The sequence below is a fragment of the Nuphar pumila genome, chromosome 5, assembly GCF_984573655.1.
Source record: "Nuphar pumila chromosome 5, dmNupPumi1.hap1.1, whole genome shotgun sequence".
Lineage (NCBI taxonomy): Eukaryota > Viridiplantae > Streptophyta > Magnoliopsida > Nymphaeales > Nymphaeaceae > Nuphar > Nuphar pumila.
Genome location: NC_143253.1, coordinates 108,395,656 through 108,416,615, shown reverse-complemented (window position 1 = coordinate 108,416,615; position 20,960 = coordinate 108,395,656). Strand labels below are relative to the sequence as shown.

Sequence of the window (20,960 nt, the reverse complement as noted above, 5' to 3'; positions counted from 1 at the left end):
AATCCAGAATACGTATCCTGGATGAAGCGAGATCAAGCGTTGGTTGCCTATATCACTTCTACATTGTCATAGGAAGTGCTTGTGGCAATTTTAGATGACTGCTCCGCAATGCAATTATGACATCGATTGGTTTAAACATATTCTCAAGTTTATCAGGCCAGAGTATTATTTTTGAAGAAAGAGTTTCAAATGCTGAGAAAGGATTCCATGACTATCATGGAGTACTTGAATAAAATGAAGACCATTACAGATCAGTTGGCCATCGTGGGATGCGCAGTTAGTAACAAAGATATGGTGCAACAAACTTTGAGTGGGCTGAGATCAGATTATTATATGATGGTTACTTCCTTATTGTGTTTGTCAGATTTACCTACCTTTGAAGATCTTCGTGCCAAGCTTTTGCAGTATGAGATGACCTTAAAGGGATTTTCTGAAGATACTCATCCTCAAGTTGGAACACAATGTTCTTGCCACAGGAGTTGCCTATGGGCGAGGACGTGGTACATATGATTTTCGAGATAGAGAGTCAAGAAAGAAATGGATAAGGAAGTTGTGAAATATTACTTACACCTAATATTCCTCCCAATGGGCAAAGGCAAAGATCAATACCCACCTGTTTTCTATGCAATAAAATGGGGCATATCAAAGCAAATTGTTGGTTTAATTCTCAAAATAGAGGCAAACAATTAGAGACAAGCAAGGGGTCAAATAAATTGAAGAACAGTGACGAAGTCAAGGAGTTATTATTGTCTGCTCTAGTTGAATTGAACTTAAAATAAAATGATCAGGGCACTTGGTATGTCGATTCTGGTGCAGCCACTCATGTCACTGGTGATGCTGGTAAGCTCCTAACTCGTGTTCCTTATGCTGGTAAAAATAGTATAGTCACTGGAGATGGGTCTCACCATCGTATTTCTCACATTGGAAACTCTGTCATTCTTATGTGTACTTCTTTCCTTGTTCTTTTAAATGTCATTTATGCTCCGAATATCAAGAAAAATATTGTTTTCGTCTCTAAGCTTGTAGATGACATCAATGCTTTAGTTGAGTTTACTACTCCTTTTTCTGTTCGTGTCAAGGACCTTCACACGAGGGAAACGTTTGCTGAAGGAAAATGACAAGAGAATATTTACGTGTTTCAAGAGAATCCTTCCACCTTGAAGCTCACATCACCATCTTCTTCAGTTCCTTCTAAAAATGTTTTTAGTCTTTCTGAGTGTAATAAGCCAAATCTTTGGCATGGTCGTTTTGGGTCATTGTAGTAGTCGTTTTATTGAAAAGTTTGTTTCTAGCAGTCTTATTCTCAAGTCAAGTCTAAGTTTAAATGTCGATGATAAGAAATGTTCTAGTTGTCTTCAATGTAAGTCATGTTCTTCCATTTCATTCTATTAATAAAAGATCTTCAAAGCCATTTGAAATTATTTATTCTGATGTTTGGGGTTCGGCTCCAGTTCCCTCCATGTCTGGCATCAAATATTATCTCATTTTTTGTTGATAGCTATTCTCGGTATACATGAATTTTTTTTATGAAATGTAAATCTAAAACATTAAAGTTATTTCAGAATTTTCATTCCTTTGTTCAAAATCAATTCTCTTATAATATCCTTTGTTTCCAATGTGATGGAGGGGGTGAATTCTCCTCAAATGACTATTAAATTTCTCCAGACAAATGGAATACGTAGGCAGGTGTCTTGCCCTCATACACCTCAACAGAATGGGATTACTGAACGAAAGCATCGTCATATTGTCGAGAGTGCCATGAGCATGGTGCATGATAGTAACCTTCCAGTTACCTTCTGGGCCGAGGCCTTTCATTCAGCCGTTCATATCATAAACCGCCCATGAACATCCTGGAAAACAAATCACCCTACCTTACATGGTGTTCATCCAAATTATCATGATTTTCGAGTATTCGGGTGTGTATTTTATGTTCATGTTGACAGTTCAATGCAACACAAGTTTCAGGATAAGGCCTTGAAGTGCAGATTTGTGGGGTATGCTGATGATTATAAAAGGTACATATGCTATGATCCCGTGAGCAAGCGTATCAAAATATCCAGGAATGTTGTATTTGATGAATTGAATTTTGATCACAAGGTTAACACTCTTCCTGAAATTGAAGTTTATCACCCCTGGTTGAACTCTGACCTCTTCTCTAGTGTTGATGATGTTTGTCCTTCAGAATGTAATCAAAGAGATGAGGGAAACATGTTTGATGTTGTACAGAGGACTCAGGAAAGTGTCATGTCAGATCCACTCTTGCCTCCCGAAAGGTACAAAGACATTGTTTACTCTCGACGTGAGAAGGGGATTCTTCCCAATTCTAATCAAGAGATGAATTCTTCTTCTGTTTTTGTTCCATCCTCTGCTCCCAGAAGATCCACTCGACCTTGACATCCTATTGATAGATGGGTAAGTTATGAGAATTTCATTATGCATTTTCAACTCTTCTTAACCTCTTTAGGTAAGGAAGATCGGCCCACGACTTTCTATCAAGCAACAAATTCTAAGCGATGGATTGAAGCTATGAATGAAGAAATAGAGGCTCTTCATGAATGTGGCACTTGGGAGATTGTTCCCAGACCACATGATCGAAATGTAGTTGGGTCCAAGTGGGTGTATAAAATAAAGTATAAGTCGGACGGTACTATTGAGCGATATAAGGCTAGGCTGGTTGCCAAGGGATTCACCCAGGAGCAAGGACAAAATTATGATGCGACCTTCAGTTCGGTTGTGAAAATGGGCACTATTCGAATCATACTATCGTTGACTATTGAACATCAGTGGATTATCAGTCAACCGGACGTAAAAAATACATTTCTACATGAAACTCTGAAGGAGGAAGTGTACATGGAACAACCCACTGGGTATGCAGAAGGGAACTCCAAAGACTATGTGTGTCGATTAAAGAGAGCTATATATGGTTTGAAGCAAGCCTCTCAGTCTTGGTTTGATAGTTTTTCTCTTGAAATAGAGAAATATGGTTTTAGTCGTTCTCTTCTTGATCATTCTCTTTTCATATTCAAATGTAAAGACACAGTTACCTTGTTATTGATATATGTAGATGACATAATCATTACAGGTTACTCTAATGAACACATTGAGCAGGTCAAAGAACTCCTGAACTACAGGTTCAAGATGAAGGACCTTGGTAAACTGCGATATTTTCTTGGAGTAGAAGTTGACAGAACTATTGAAGGCATGACACTTACCCAACATAAGTATACTATTGATGTTCTCAGCAAAGCAGGTATAAAAGATTGCAAGCCTCTAAGCACACCCTGTGTACTTTATCAGAAACTTAGTTTCCAAGATAGAGATTTGTATGAGGATCCTACAAGATATCGCAAGATAGTGGGGATGCTTCAATATCTCACTTTTACTCGCCCTGATATTGCCTATTCAGTCAATCAGGTATCTCAGTTCATGCATGAACCACGTATTGGACACATGGAAGCTGTTAAACGCATTCTCCGATATTTGAAGGGAACTATTGGGGATGGTCTTTTGTACAGAAAGAGTATGAATGAACATAACATGCATGAACTTCTTGTTTACACAGATGCAGACTGGGCAAGAGATCCAGATGAGCGTAGGTTAGTCTCAGGATATTGTGTTTTCGTTGGCCTAAATCTTGTCTCTTAGAGCAGTAGAAAACAAAGGGCTATTGCTAGATCGAGCACAAAAGTTGAATATAGATCAATGACCGCTGCTACAACTGAAGTAACATGGATTAGACATTTGTTGACAGAAGTGGGAGAATCAATATCTAAATGTATTCTCTTATGTGATAATCAAAGTGTCATCAACATGTCATTCAATCCTATCTACCACAGCCGTGCCAAGCATATTGAAAATGATCAACATTTTGTCAAACAGAAAGTCGAAGAGAAGGAAATTGAACCAGAATTTGTTCGGACTGCTGATCAAGTTGCTGACTTGTTTACCAAAGGACGTATTAAGGACAAATTTTGGATGTTGAAAGGCAAGTTGTTCATGGTTCAAAACCCTGTACAACTTGAGGGAGGATGAAAAGAAGTCAAGTTATCATTCACGACTGGATCCAAACCCAATCCGAGTTTCTTTAGATTCATATTTAAGCACATGCTCATTAATGACATGTTGTAAATTTCACTTATTGTGTAATGGGTATTTTTGTACCCTAATAATTGTAACAGGATATAGCTAATGAAAAGGAAATACCGCAGCCCTAGCAGCCCTATTGGGAATTCTGTAGCTCTCTCGTCTCTATCCCATTCGGTGCTTGCTCTTGTGTATGAAACAAGGAACCACGATTTCTATCACTTTTGTCATCTCAATTTTATTTTCTTCTTGACAAACTTTTGATGATCACACCGTAAGTTTGAAGAGGGTGCTAAAATGTATATATATATATATATATATATAGTTCCCTGTGTATGTAAACTGAAATACCCATCAAGAGTATTTCAATCATTTCATGTTGTAATAGGTATAGGGATGGATGAGTTTCTCTATTTCATTTTTTTGTTTTTTTAATTTTATTTTATTTTTATTTTGCTGTAACAGCTGATTGGGAGCTGGTCCAACTAGCTGCTGCCCCCTTTATGCATGGGAGTTGTATTATTTATATTTGTTGCCAAGCATATTTGAATAAAGATCTTTATTATTTTTATGTGCTCTTGCTATCTTTTGAGAGATTGTGTATTTGGCCCTTTGTATTTGGCCTATTAGAGGCTTTTGTACTTGTGAGTGTGCACCTTTGTAACCACTTATTGGCATCGTATTTGTGTACTTGTTGTTTCGTTACAAAATTGAGACTTGAAGATGAGACACTGCTTGAAGATCTTGCACCTTATAGACACTTGATCAGATTCCTCACCTACCTATCCCTTACCATATCCAACATAGCTCATGCAGTCAACCAATTCCATCTTGCCCCCACGACTCTGCACATGAGTGCAGTGACGAGGATTATTAGATATATTAAGAACTCAATAAGCAAAGGGCTTTTCTTATCCTCATCCTCTTTCAATTTGCTTGCTTGAGATACAAGAATCTACAAAATATATCGTTGTCCTCAACTGAAGTTGAACTTTGGGCGATGATTATGACAATAATGAAACTTGTTTGGTGAAGAAGTCTTTTCAAAGACATGGGAGTAATATTCTCAAAACCTTCGAAGATGTGTTGCGATAATAAAAGTATGATCTACATTGCAAGCAATCACACCTTTCACGAGCTAACCAAACACATGGAGATGGATTGTCATTATGTACACTATGAATATCTGAGAGGGATTATTGTGTTGCTGGATGTTATTTCGGAGTACCAACTTACAGATTTTTTACTAAAGCTCTTTCTGCACCTCGGTTTATTTTTCTCCTTAACAAAGTTTCGGTGATCTCACCGTAAGTTTGAGGGAGGAGTCTTAAAATATATGCATATATAATTATATATGTACATATATATATATATGTATATATAACTGTATTTATTAATGGTTTTTGTACTAGCCATCAGGGGTATTTTGTTAATTTTACCATTTGTAATAGGGACTGTCTCTGTATTTATTTTCTTATTTTCCTTTTGTCTTTATTTACATTATGTAAGAGCACAATGGTCAAAAGACCATAGAGATGTTGGGAGCTCCCAAAGGCCTCTCTTGTATATAAATCTGGGTTTTTCCCCTTTCTTGGATTCAAGGCTTCTCTTAAGCATTTATGCTCAATAAAACTTATAATTTTTACTCATATGCACTGTGTTTGTGTAGTGCCTTAGTGCTTTTATATTGTCCTTTATTGGACTTGTATTAGTGCTTGTGCACTTTGTATTTGTTTTTTCTCATACTTCGTTACATGTATGTAGGTTAATATTATTGCTGTTGATTCAGTTTTTGAGAGATATTAAATGCTATGAACATTATAGGTCCCTTCTGGACCTGCAAACCAATCTGATGCTACTGGAGAGGCTGGCAGACCAAACACATCAGTTGACATGGAAAACTCTTTTGCTGACGTCGGAGCAAAACCAGAAGCAAATGTAGCGTACAGCAATGGAGAGTTGGTAGCCAGCGCTTCTCAACGTGCAATCCAACATGAAGCAACTCAAGATTCTGTAAGAATGAAAGCTGTGTCAAGCAGCAACTCACCTGCCAACAAATCATCCTCATATCCAGTGGTTGAAGCTCATAGCAGCAAAGAACATGCAATGGGTTTGCCTGGGAGTGGTATTGATTCAGGACCAACAAACAACAATGGATCAGGAAAGATGTCCTCACCAACATGCGTGTTCAGTCATGCACCTGTACAGCAAGCTTCATGTTCTGCACAAAGCAAAGGAAATCCAGCTATCTTTCATGTTGAAACTGCTTCCTCTCCAAGTACCCCAGGCAGCTCAATATCCCAAATCGTCTCTCATGGGCCTTCAGATAACCGGATGGTACAAGTGCCTTCTGCAACACAAAGTCATACAAGTATCAACTCAGCTGACGAGTTCAATGGTGTGTTGAAAAATCTCCAGATAGCTAAGTTATCCATTAAATCTAGATTGGAGAAATCATCACCATACGAAGGAGCACTAGTTGGAGTGAGGGACTGGACTAAGAGAGCTGAAGACAACATGGAGTTCCCCCTTATTAGCTGTGCTGGGCTGTTCAGGATACCTCCCAGTGTGCATAGTGCTGGAACCAGAAACAGCTCATTGGCTCCTTATTCCGATTTAGGGATGGGAGCTGCTCATGGCAATCAAAATAAGCACTCTTACTCTAATTCCAGAACTCCACTTCCTTCTAGAATGATGCCGTCTTACTCCCAGTTGGTTGCTCCGACTGCATTGCCTTCTCACCCTCAACTTTCATACCCTTATGCACACTTTGCTGGCTTTCAGCACTCTTCTTCAGATGAACAGAACAGAAAATTTCCTGGATGACAGTTATTTGTAAACTGGCCTTCTGTGCACATGACTCAACACTGAATGATTCCCAGGGAGGCTTCAATTGGGTAATCCTTTTCTATTATCCTTTGATGTTGTTTTGTATCTTATTCAGTTTTAATAGATGCAATGAGAGAGAGAGTCTTCATGGTTGGTGTGAGTTTTTATTTGATAGGTCCATCAGCTTTAGGTGGTAGAATGTAATCTCTATGTTACCTGCAAATCTTGCTGCATGTGTTTGATTTTATAAAAAACAAATTTTTTTTAGGCTTATGGTTATGGTACAGATCATGGGTTTATCTACTTTGTGGTCAAGCCCAGGGTTGCTGCTTCATGTGGGAAACTGGTTACTTGAGAAACCGTTTCCGAAACCGGATAACGTTTCTGAATCTTGTGGGAAACTGGTTACTTGAGAAACCGTTTCCGAAACCGGATAACGTTTCTGAATCTTGTGGGAAACTTCTAAAAATGAATGCGAAACTCGTTTTACATCACATGGAAAACCTACTTTATATTTGAAACTCATTTCTCTTATTTGGAAAACATGTTTTTTGTACATTTTTTAAATGTTTCTGTTGAATAATAAATTTCTTTTTTCATTAGAAAATTAAGATGTTAAGGTATTAGATGAAATTGAAAATTTTCAGAATTTAATGTAACTACATTATTTTTTTCTTTTGTTTTATTCTATCTAAACCTATGTTGCATTTAAATACTTTATTTATTAGATATAATATTTTATTAAATGAAAGCTGATTATGCATTCATTTATATAAAATATATCCAACTTTATAATAGTTTTATAGTTGTCATCAATATAATCATACATTTTATAAAAAAATAATTTTATTAATTCTTACTATTTATCATAATACGAGTAAAGAAGTAAAGTTTGTGTAAACTTATAATATTCTTCATGTATATTGCCAATATTTGCACTTTTGCTCCACACACACACACACCATGTTCTTGTATCACATGAACTTTAGAAAGTCTCATTTTCCATTTCCGTTTAGCTAACTCGAAACCTCGGTCAATCTTTATATTCATGGTATCAATCATTGTATTCATGGTATCACTTCCCTTCATCTTTTGTGCCTGGTTTTCATCCTTCATATCACACCTTTTGCCTAAACTATCTACACCTCTTTTGGCGTCAATGTTTCCCTCTTGCTCGAGTTGGAAGTAAGCAGACCATTGGGTTCTACGTTATACTTCCACTAAAGCCAGGCTTAAAGGATCTTGTTCGTGAGTGTAAATAGTGCATGCACTTCATCATTTCTTCGCGCACACCCGGTTTTGTCAAAAATGTGCCTTTTTAATCCTTTAGAAAAAAAAAACCCATCTCCTTTTGTCTCTTAAATATTTGCAAAAAACTCCCCAGTTTTCTTGTCAAAAAAAGAAAAGTCGTTGATTCACATTTTTTAGCCATGTCTTTGTGACAACATCTATAGCATAAACGTGTGGAGCATGAACAAAGCGCATTTGGCTTGGCTGGGCCAGCCAGTTCATCGAGACCAGCATATTTGTATCGTTACACATTTTTGTCAAAATCTTATGGTAGGTCAATTGGTTGAGCTGCATTCCTTGCAAGCAAGCAAGAGGTCACATGTTTAATACTTTAATTCTTAATATATATAGGGAAATAAAAACCTACAAAATGAGTACGATGCTAAATGAAACATGCTATTGGTTGAGCTGCTCGCGTGTATATATATATATATATATATATATATATATATATATATATATATATATAGGGAAATAAAAACCTACAAAATGAGTATGATGCTAAATGAAACATGATATTGGTTGAGCTGCTCGTGTATATATATAGGGAAATAAAAACCTACAAAATGAGTACGATGCTAAATGAAACATGATATTGGTTGAGCTGCTCGTGTATATATATAGGGAAATAAAAACCTACAAAATGAGTACGATGCTAAATGAAACATGCTATTGGTTGAGCTGCTCGTGTATATATATATATATATATATATATATATATATATATATATATATATATATATATATATATATATATATATATTACATTGAAAATTTGTGAATCTTAGTCAGAACTAGGGTCGGGTCCGTGTCTGGTATGAAATTTCACTATTAATGGATTCTAATTTGGACCTCCTTGTTTATCAACAAACCCTGACCATATAAGGTTTGGTTTGGGTTTGGGTTTGGGTCAAACTTGACCCATTGACACCCCTAATAATGACATTAAGGAGGCAGTTCATGCATTTGTCCAAAGAGGACCTTCCTTTTTTATTTGCATCAAATCTTGGATTTGGTAGTTGCCACTTTTCAAATTCATAAACATCCTCCTACAGTCTCACTACCGGTTTCGAGTTATTTAGTTAAAGATAGATATCACTGTATTTTGGACCAATTCCTAGTGCTAGGCGATTTGGATTGATTCAAAATCTTGTTTTGTTAATGGAGTAACCCCTAGTGAGACGAAGGTGTAAGATTTCAGAACAATAAAAAAAGGGGATTTTATTTTGAAGCATCCCTGCACCATGGAGCGTAGCCTGATAATAGAATCGTGCCCAAATGCTCATGCAGGAGATTGTTGGTGGGGCCCGCATTTTTCATTTTGACTGAAAACGGGGTTGCACGACTTCATGGGGAAGCGTTTTCGTATGTAAACTGCAGTTCATGAGAAACGCCTCTACCGCGGAGTGTGTAACAAGCAATTCATCCCCCGCAGGAAGATGTTGGGCCCACCACTGACAAAACATGGGTCCACATGATCACTCTGTCATGGACTCATGGGATTGGTTGCTCAGGTGATCGCCCCCGATCACATAATGCCATTTCACCTATATCCCTACACCGACACTTTTGTAAAGTAATCAATCCGATAACCAACCTGTTCACATTAGCCCCAAGCGGGTTTGGTGCAGTTGGAGGGGATTTGGCTAATAGTCGGGTAGTCGGAGTTTCATTTCCATGAGTGCCAAACCCTTTGCATTAACTTGGTCCAGGGTTTGGTGCAAGGAGTGAGCCATGGGTTTACACTATCGGGAAAGTGACTGTAAGTACGGCAGGCTTAACCAGCGTGACTAGGTTTCTGATCTCAAGGGTGGTTTCCCAATGGAAAAAAAAAAACTGTTCACATAAGGGCTGCAAACGGATAAGATATGGTCAAATATCCAATCTGAGTTCAACAAGTTTTCTCCAGCTATGGATCCTTTAAGTAAGATCCGAGTGTACATTTGGACCGGATTTTAATCTGTTCAATCAGATCACTTTCGGCTTTAGGTTGGATTTGGACAATCGTTTTAAGTTGGATCTCGATTTGATTCGATTCAACGTCCAACCCGATTACCTTTTTGACATGTAAATAGCTTGTTTTTGTTCTATTTTTTCCAAATCCAGTATTACACATGTATATACGGATTCAGATTCAATCTTACTTCCTTGGATCTGATTCGGATCTAGCAAGATCCAGCCTGAGTCAGACCCGTTTGCATCCCTAGTTCACATGTATTTGTAAAATAAAAACGTCATTTGGATATAGTTTAGATGTGAGATGGATTTTCAAGAATTATATATATATATATATATATATATATATATATATATATATATATATATATTCGTATCCAGTCGAGTTATGTATTAGACACAGTGACAAATATTGGAATTTTTTTTAAATGCAAAAGAAAAACTGAGATATTGGCCAGCCGTTTAAAATATATATCTTGGTCGGAAATAAATTTTATAAGTTTTTATATGATTAAGTTTTCCTTTGTAAATGTACTTTTAATTTAATTTTTATGCCTTTTTTGGTTGAAAAAAGCGAGAAACATTAAATTTTCAATTCATCACGAGAATTTGGCTGCCCACATTAATAAAAAAAAAACGTGTTGTCACTGTGGTATCAGAGACACATACTGCACGAAATGTGATTAGGTTAGCCCCACCAGCATTGAATGGTATGGATCCACTACGGTAACGACATCTGGCTTTCCATTATAATACCACATGAGAACTCGTTCATAAATGATTAGTATATCTGGTGAGCCAAGCTATCGCGCTGCTTGTTTAACTTAAATGAATTGAGCCCAAACAAAGGGTATTCGGCTTGAGTGAACTCGTATAGATAAAGAATATTTATAATTTGTGTTATATATATTTTAAGTGTAATATATAAAGAGAAGAAAGCAGAAAATATACATGTAAAGAGAAGGATATATATATATATCCTTCTCTTTATACATAGGATAAAGGGTATTGTTTTAGTAATGGCCCCATGACATATAAACAAGTTTGGATCTCCTATGTGCAAGTTGTTTTAATCCAAACTGACCTCATGGATGGATTCACCATATCAAAATAGTGAGAACCTGCTTTTGGATCATGTTTTTCGATAAAAAGACACAATTTTATGACCTGAGAAAGTATCGCACATTGTAGGCCATCATTTTTGAAGCCCAATAAAATCCTACCCAAGTGTAGATCACATCTGTAAGGTCGGTTTCCTGAAAATAACTAAAAAAAACGAGGCGTTTGTAGGTAATGGCGACAGTAGATAATATACAAAGCATATATATTTATATATAATGTAATATATGAAATATATATATATATATATATAGTATGTATAAATAACATGAAACGAGCCCAGTCATGCTCGGCTATACACTAACTTGAGTCCACTGGTAAACGAGCCGACATGGAGGATGCCATGTTGAGTTCGTTCGTACGGCTTATTTACCAGCCCTACACCTCCAGTGCGTGCCGGTACGAGGGCCATACGTTTTATATAAAACGTCAAGACCTGAATTAGCAATCTTTGCGTGAAATGGACCCACCCTTTACTTTTGTATGTCAAACAAAAACTGGGGTCAAAATGTGGCCATGACGGTGCCATTCAGGTATAGCTAATATTTTAATAATTTTAATAGCCTTAGGTATTATTTTAATAAAAAAAATATTTTTAATATTAAAGTATACAAGTTTTTTTATGAATTAAATATTTAAAAATTTTCAGTGTTCTCGTGTCATAATTTTGGAACATAATTCTGTGTCCTCGTATCTTTGTGACATAGATGTCTTCCGTTGGTCAGTTGTCTCGGCACGGGGTCAGGTTATATGTTTCCCTTGAAACACGCACTGCGTGTTTTGGGGTCCCGACTGAGCACTGTATGACTCTCAGTCGGGTATACGGGCATGCTGTACTATACCCACCTGCAGATCGGTTTTCATCGTTAATTTTGTAAAGGTTAGCGACAAATATCTTTCTCTCGCTAATTCGTTGTTAATTTGCGATAGATTATTTTCATCATAAATTACGGTCGCTAATTAGCGTTTTCCTTGTAGTAGATGTATGAGAGTATACGACATGATCACATACCTGACTGAGCAGTCAGGACCCCGGACACCCTCTCCTCCGCATGAGCGTTTACTTTTGTAGATGCTGATGGGGGAGGAGACAAAGAATCTGAAGCGGGTCCAGCTCAGCTATTCAGAGGAGGAGAGGCAAAGTGGTGGACCCAGACTTTGAGTCTGGTCTCAATTCCACACACAAAGAATGCTCGGAATGGTGTCACTGTTTCTTGTATTTCCAAACGCAGCCTTAATAAGCACGTGTATAATTTCCAAATCTCACGTGCCGAAATCGAATTGGAAACAGACCCCACGGATTAAATTTTGGGGTGACAGCCTACGCCCGTTCAGACGTCACTGCGTGTCCGACACTATGTAGAGCACGCGGACGGCCTCTCACACACACCCCACTCTCTCTCCCTCCATCTATCGATATATATCTGCAATTGCAAACTGCCCTTCCTCAGATCTCTCTTTATCACTGTCTCTGCGTTGAATTCATCCTTTAACATATTAACAGCTGACTCGTAACTGCTCATCATCTCTTGTAGCTATGGTCTCTTCTTCTTCTTCTGTTTCGTCGTCATCATCATCTTCCTCGTCTTTTAACAGTTTTGACCGCCACCATCTGGCTTCCGAGACGCCGAAAAAGAAAGCCGGACGGAAGAAGTTCAGGGAGACAAGGCACCCGTTCTACAGGGGAGTTCGCCAGCGGAAAGCCGGAAAGTGGGTGTGCGAGATACGGGAGCCGAACAAGAAGACGCGCATCTGGCTCGGCACCTACCCTTGCGTGGAGATGGCCGCCCGTGCCTACGACGTCGCGGCCTTGTCTCTGAGGGGGAAGTCTGCCCTCCTCAACTTCGCGGACTCCACGCAGCTGCTGCCGCGGCCGGAGTCCACCTCCGCCAACCACATCCAGGCCGCTGCCATGGCAGCCGCCGAGGCCTTCCGGCCTACTCCGAACGATCGCCAAAAGCCAGAGGTCACCCCATGCCGCCATCAACAAGAAGCTCGCGTTGCAGCTGCTGCTGCGGAACAGCCCGCGGCCTTTGTAGACGAGGAGGCCCTGTTCAACATGCCAACCTTGATTGCTAGCATGGCAGAAGGGCTACTGCTTTTCCCTCCTCCCCTTCATCAACCCTTTGATTTCTATGACACGGATGGAGGCATCGACTTGAAGCTGTGGGGCGACTAATGGCCATTGCTAGGCTTTTGCTTCCTCAGCTTCCTGTCTATTCATTCATTGTATTGTATGGGTCTATTGGGAGAACAGTTACGTTCGATAATATTGTTATATATACAATCAATCATCGGTCATATTCAGTAGCTTTGGAAAGATTGTTTCTATTTTTTCTAAAATCTGATCATACATATGTGTGGGAATCGACTTTTAGATTGTCTCATTCTAGCACAAAGTTAGGTTTTTAAAAGACTAAAAAATCAGTGGTCTACAATTTTAAAAATAATCAGTACTTAAAAAATTATTTTTTCTTAAAAAAAATTAAAGTGTGATTTTCTAGCAAATTGATCATGCGAATACATCTGTAGGCTCAAATTTTTGAAAAACATCCAGAAAACCATATTCAAGCTCAGTAAGCACGTGATAGGCACAAAATGCGTCAGATACCTATCGATTTTTGTGATATATATATATATATATATATATATATATATATATGGGTAGATGCAAAATGATATGTGTTAAATGAGTTTTTCAGGAGTTTTTTGTTTTATTTTTAAATTTTAATTGTACAGATGTGATCTATGTACTTGATTTTATAGGGACCAGCTCTTGAAGTGTTTGAATTCAACACATGAGTGAGTTTTTATAAGGTTCAAAAAATTAACCGTCCAAAATCTTTGTAAAGTTTTAAAGCTTCAAATATCATTTTTTTTCATCCAAAACACATGATCCAGGTGTGGATTCCTGGTAAATCGACCCTGCCCAAAACATTTATGGGATGAAAACTGCCAAAAAAAAAAAATATACGCACCTACCCATTTCTCTCTCTATATATAGTGAGGCGAGGCCCATGCGCACTCATCTGTCAAGTGAGATGTACGGTGGTGATGAAAATATAAAAAAAAATGATTTTGGTTATATGCAACAAGACGGCACCTGCTCTCTAAATGATCTGGACGCGCGGCAGTAGCAACGCGCTGCCAGTAATTTTATTCTGTATTGTTTTGTATTCATGCATCAGCTGGCCGTCCCCTTTTTCACAATCACCTGCCTTTCCGAGGATGATACGTGCTTGGGAATCTGCGGCGTTTTCCTCATAGTTTTTGTTGATATAAAAACATAGGTCCTTTTTCAATGCCATTCAATGGAAAGCCACGTCACTTACCAGCAGGTATTTTGGGCAATGTTGTCAGTATCGGCATCGGCCCCGAATCGTTGGGCTGCTGTATCGGCATCAATACTTAATATTAATATATGTTAAAACTATTAAAATAATTTAAAAATAATATTAAAAAAAAGAAGTGTTGCGAATACTTAGTTCACATGGTAGCTCTCATATTCTCGGGATTCGCTGTACAACTATGGCATAAGTGTGTGTCTATGTGTGGGTTCCATCTAAGTATGTCAATGAATGGGATTTTATCGGATATCCAACTGAATTTGATTATGTTTAGTTTTATTTGGTAGACCAAACCATATCCAATTATAATCCAATGTCATATGCTTTTGATTTTTGATACCGAGTCTAACAAATATCCAAATTTGACGGATATTTGAATCCTTTTACTTTTTTTACCATCCAAATTCGAATATGTTTAGCCAACATCCAATTAGTTGAATATGATATTTTTTTATATTCAATCCGAATATGAACCGTTTACATCTCTATTGTAAGACCCATAAATTTTCAGCAAAAGTTTTAAATAAATTCATTATGCATTTTCAAGTAAAAATAATATATTAACCTAAAATATGAATCAAATCTATTTTTACGAACCAATTATACTTAGGATATTCATATCTTCGCAAATATATACTCAAACAGTTAGGGAGCCATAACTTTCTCTCTGAATAAAATTAAGAGATTTATACAAGACAACCTTCTTAGTTACGTCGATACAAAGAGAATGATGTACTCAATTTAAAAAAAAAATTGTCGAAAACCCAAAATTTTTGTGGGACTCACAAAAATGCTGGTGGAACTCACAAAAATATTCATTATAAAATATATTGTGGGACCCACAAAATATCTCATGAATTTTTTCATGTGGGCCCCACACAAAAGAAACCTCTAATATTTATCCAGAAAGACAAGGGCAAATCGAGAAAAAAGAAACTTAGAGACCAAGTTTTCTTTGGCTATAAATAGCTCCCCTCTCTCTCTCTTCTCATAAAATCGTCCCCCCTCTCTCTTCTCTTCTCTTCTCTCTCACTCTCTCTCTAAAACCTTCTCTACCTAGCCTAGCCCTTCTGAGCCTGCCTGACTTGGTATGAACCTACCTGACTTGGTCCAAACCCACTTGACTTGGCTTGACTCCAGTTGGGTCTAGTTAAAGTCAAACTTCTCTTTGGTCCTAAACCTAGGTTTGATTCACTTGACTTGAACCTAGCCTACTTGGGCTAAATCTGAACCTGTCTGACCCAGTTGACTTGGACCGAACTCAGTTTTGTTCAAACCACTTGGGTTTAACAGCTTGACCTGCTCTTCCTCTTTCTCAACTAGGTCAAACTCATTTGACCTAGTTTGACCTCTCAAAGAAAGGTTTGAATCGAGTTTGAAGCGGACAGAGCATTCTGAAGTCGTTCTTCACCGATCAAAGGGTAAGTTTGATTCGCCGATCACTCTCTCTCAAGTATTTGTTGACTTGTGTTATGCTATATATATCGTATATATTTTAAAGTAGTATCTGACCCTAGTTCTTGGTTACGCCCTCTAAGAAACTTTGGTGTTCACGCACATCTTCTTGTGACTATCGTTGGATATTTTATGATAAAAACTCTTGCTTAAGGCAATATATGTGTATTTGAGATTATAGTCACGTTGAACGATGCTAAGGCTCTTTCTTTTTACATATTACATATATATGTATTTACATGCTTTTGAGATTATCATTACGTCGAATGATGCTAAGGCTCTTGCTTTCTGCATATTACATATATATGTATTTGCTTATGCTTTTAAGATTGTCATCGCGTCGAACAATGCCAAGGCTCCTGCTTTCTGCAATTTAAATTATGCTTTTAAGATTACTGTCGCGTTGAACAATGCTAAGGCTCCTTCTTTCTGTAATTTAATTTATACTTTTAAGATTGTCATCACATCAAACGATGTCAAGGCTCCTGCTTTCTGTAAATATATATGTATTTGTTTTCTGCAAGTTATTTAGTTTGGTTTCTCCCATCGAACATTAAATATGCACTCATTTATGTCACCGCATTATAAAGCACACGCTCCTACTTATATTACATATAGTGCGCATAAATGATCTTTCAAATAGAGATCAACTTCAAATCGCCAATGCAATTCCATTGTCGCTTCTAGATCAAGATTCTGCTTGACGAATGAAACCCCTATTAGAAAGGCTTTGCTTTTGCACAAAAGTATTTTTTCATAAAAACCTAAGTCACTCACGCATGGCCTGACTATGGCCTAAGGTTCCAACAAACCTCGATGGATGCGAAGTACGCACAATGATGCACATCTATCTCTGAGTTAAGCGTAGCGATTTCTTCGTCAAAGAGGAGAAATGTTGCTGAAATTTCTGAAAAGATGTTCACCGAGCTTAAAAGAAACGCACACTTTCTCCGTCAAAGAGAGGAAGTGCTATTGAAATTTTTAAAGAAGCTTAACCAGTTCAGAAAGAGCGTAGTATGATATTCCGTCATAAAGAGGATGTGCTACACAAATTCTGTTAAGTACTTCTACAATGTAGAAAAGGTCGCCACACTTCTATCGTCAAAGAAGGAGAAGTGTTGTTGAAATAATTGACAAAAGAATTGCCTGAACTGGTTGAATGACACGAGGATGCCCTATTATCGGAACACTGCCAGAATGACTCATTTTCATGTTTGTCTGTAAGGGCACTTTACTCGTAAGTGCCGAAGAGTTAGAGTAGTTATTGTGCTTTGAGTAGGTCATGTGCTCGTTGCAGTGATATACGCCGAGTAGTCGATCCATTGAGATCGTGTCATATGCATGCTCATTGAGATATTGTTACACAACTAGACTCGTAAGGGCTGGAGAGTCAGAACTCGTAAGGGCTAGAGAGTCAGAGTATGTTGTCTACCTGAAAGAGGTGAGGTGCTCGTGATGGTCGTAGATGCCGAGAGCAGAGTCAAGCATGCATATGAATAAGACTTAAGGTCGTGGACCCCGTGGTTTTGGTCATGCTAAGGAATACTGAATGAGGCCGGGTACATATTTCTTCAGTGCAGGATGCACTGGCTTGCTCGAATGACATGCAAATATCCGACAAGTAACGATTAAACCGGCAAACCCCTTCAGAATTATTGCTCATCCCGATATGAGTTCTACCACCCTACCATAGACAGGGTCAAGATGCGTCTGGGGTATCTAAAATACGTAGAATAATCAACCCCCAAAACATCGCGTTGATGCCCGAGCAAAACTTCTCCCGTGTACCAAGGGGTGAACCGTTAATATCGAAACAATGCATTAGTTCTGTGTTCAGCGATGTATGAGTAAATGGGCGTTGTTCTGTCAAGTCCTCCATAACCTTGAGAAAGGTGTCATGATTGGTATACTACTAGACCGATAGGGCAAAAACCCATGTTTTATTTGTACGACTAAACAAAGTTCAAGCAGCTCGTGCTTGGGTTCGTGGGATATAGATATGCCAAGTGTTGGAGACTTGAGCTTGACATTTCAAATGAGGCCTTAAAGAGGCTCACGCCAAGTCGTGGAGACTTGAGCAAAATATTTAACTCATAGCTCTGTGGAGGCTCTCACAATATATGTTAAGTCGTAGAGACTTAAGCGTCATTGTTGAGAACTGTGGCCTTGAGTAGTCTTTGCATGAGTTGATACTTATTTGAATGTATGAATGAATGCTTGCTTACCAGACCAGCAGTGGTTCTGACCCCGTTTAATGTGGATTACAAGTGTTGAACTTGCATTGCGATATGCGGAGTAAGACAACATCGAGTTTTAGGGTTTCTCTAGACAGTATTGTACTACTTCTTTTATAAAACTAAATATGTTTTTTCAAGCAGTGATGTTTGTAATAAACAAGTTGTTTTGATAAATGGAACACCTTGGTGGTCAATGAGTGCTTGGCCATATACTTATGACTTGCCCGAAGTTTTCTAAAATCGATGACTCATTATCGTTCATTTTTGCTGCTAAAACATTTTCTAAGTTTCACTGCAAAGAAGAAGAAAAAAATTCAGGAAATTTTCAACTTAGCTTTGTTTTGAAAATCTTGGGTGTTACACCTGTAGACAAGTCTAACCTTAAACCCTTTATATTAACTTTAATGGCATTTTTCTCATTCAAATCATACTTATCGATTATATACATGTGATAGTGGGTGCTGATGTTTTTTTGTGTTTACTGCGTGCCTACTGAGTTTTGGAAAGATTGTTCTTATTTTTTCTAAAATTTGACCTTACATATGTGTGAGAATCAACTTTTAGATCATCTAATTTCAACACCAAGTTAGGTTTTATAAGATTAAAAAATCAACGGTCTACAATTTTAAAAATATTCAATGCTTAAAAATCATTTTTCTCAAAAGAACATGATCCAAGTGTGATTTTCTAGCAAATCGAAGAACACATCTCTAAGGTCAGATTTTTGAAAAACAACTTGAAAACTCCTATCTAGAGGTGGCAATCGGGTCGGGTTGGAGGGACGTGTCGGTGGGTTGGCGGGTCAGCATACCTCAACACGAATCCGACCCGTTTATTAAACGGGTTTGCTGTGGAAAACACGAACTCGACCCATTTATTAAATGGGTAACCTGACACGACACAGTTAACCTGTTTAATAAACGGGTCGGGTCGGGTAAACGGGTTGGCAGGTTAGCAGGTCGGGTTCGTGTTAGCGGGCGGGTCGAGGTCGGGTAAACGAGTTGGCGAGTCAGGTTCGGGTAAACGGGTTGACCCGCCCGCCTAACCCGTTTATTAAACGGGTCAGCCGGGTTGGCATACCCCTAACACGAACCCGACCCATTTAATAAACAAGTTAGGCAGGTCGACACGAACCCGTTTAAGCCAAACCCGAACCCGCCTAAGAAGCGGGTTGGCGAATCGTGTCAGATTTTGCCACCCCTACTCCTATCCAAGCTCGGTAAGCACATGATAGACACAAAAAGCGCCAAGCACCTACCCATATATATATATATATATATATATAAATGGGTAGGTGCAAAATGATATGTGCTAAATAAGTTTTTCAGGGTTTTCCATTTTATTTTTAAATTTTGACCATACATGTGTGATCTATGTACTTGATTTTATAGGGATCAACTCTTAAGTGTTTGATTCCGATACATGGGTGAGTTTTTATAAGTTCAAAAATTAACGATGCAAAATCTTTGTAAATTTTTGAGGCTCTAAATATCATTTTTTTCATAAAAAATACATGATCCAAGTGTGGATTCCTCATAAATTCAAAACTGCGAAAAAACACATGAAGAGCAAAAAAATCATTTAACACATATCAATTTCGCACCTACTCATTTCTCTCTTTATATATATATATATATATATATATATATATATATATATATATATATAGGGGTGGCAATCGGGTCGTGTCGACGGGTCAGCATACCTCAACACGAACCTGACCCATTTATTAAACAAGTAACCCGACCCGACACGATTAACCAGTTTAATAAATGGGTCGGGTCTGGTAAACGGGTTGGCGGGTGGGTTAGCGGGCGAGTTGGTGAGCGAGTCGAGTAAACAGGTTGGCGGGTCAGGTTTGGGTAAACGGGTTGACCCACCTGCCTAACCCGTTTATTAAACGGGTCAGCCGGGTTGGCGGTTTGGCATACTCCTAACATGAACCCGACCCGTTTAATAAACGGGTTAGGTGAGTCAACCCGTTTAAGCCAAACCCAAACCCGCTTAAGAAGCGGGTTGGCGGGTCGTGTCAAATTTTGCTACCCATATATATATATATATATATATATATATATAAATAAATAAAAGGCCCATAGACACTTCTCTATCAAATGAGATGTACGGTGGTGATATAAATATAAAGAGAATGATTTTGGTTATATGCAAGATGACGACAGCTGCTATCTAAATGATCTGGACACGCGGCAGTAGCAACGCGCTACCACTAATTTTATTCTGTATTCTTTTGTATCCATGCATCAGCTGGCCGTTCCCCCTTTCACAATCACCAAAGCAGGTTATATGTTCCCCCCCGAACAGGGCCGGTACTGAGATCTCATGTTCGGGGCTTCCAAATAGCGCCACGTATACGATCGAGACTGGCATGGTTCCCGATGACAGTCCGCATCATACTGCATCGTAATTTGGTGCCGCAACAAAGACTTAAGTACCCTTTACCGCCATTCGCTTCATCTTCCTCGAACAGACATAAATGCCCTCCTTCTAGAAAACTGAACCGTCGGTTCGTGAAAAGGACAAAACTGCCCTCCATCGTTATCGCGCCAAAACACGTTCCGCAGAGTTTGCGTATGTAGCAAGCGTTATGTTGTAGGATTCAAATAGTTTGAAACAATCCATTCTCTCT

The 20,960-nt window shown here is 38.3% G+C and overlaps 1 protein-coding gene and 1 pseudogene across 1 annotated transcript in view; both read left to right on the top strand.

The window, feature by feature from the left end:
* The window catches only part of LOC149838065 (uncharacterized), a 38,800-nt gene extending 31,618 nt beyond the window's left edge, over window positions 1–7,182 (top strand). Inside the window, exon 3 of the mRNA XM_090006349.1 lies at window positions 5,908–7,182. Coding sequence (XP_089862475.1) covers window positions 5,908–6,909 — 1,002 coding nt within the window. The 3' untranslated portion in view covers window positions 6,910–7,182. The remainder of the gene's footprint in view (window positions 1–5,907) is intronic.
* Window positions 7,183–12,729: 5,547 nt separating this feature from the next.
* Window positions 12,730–13,578, top strand: LOC149838064 (dehydration-responsive element-binding protein 1B pseudogene; annotated as a pseudogene).
* The last annotated feature ends 7,382 nt before the right edge of the window (window positions 13,579–20,960 follow it).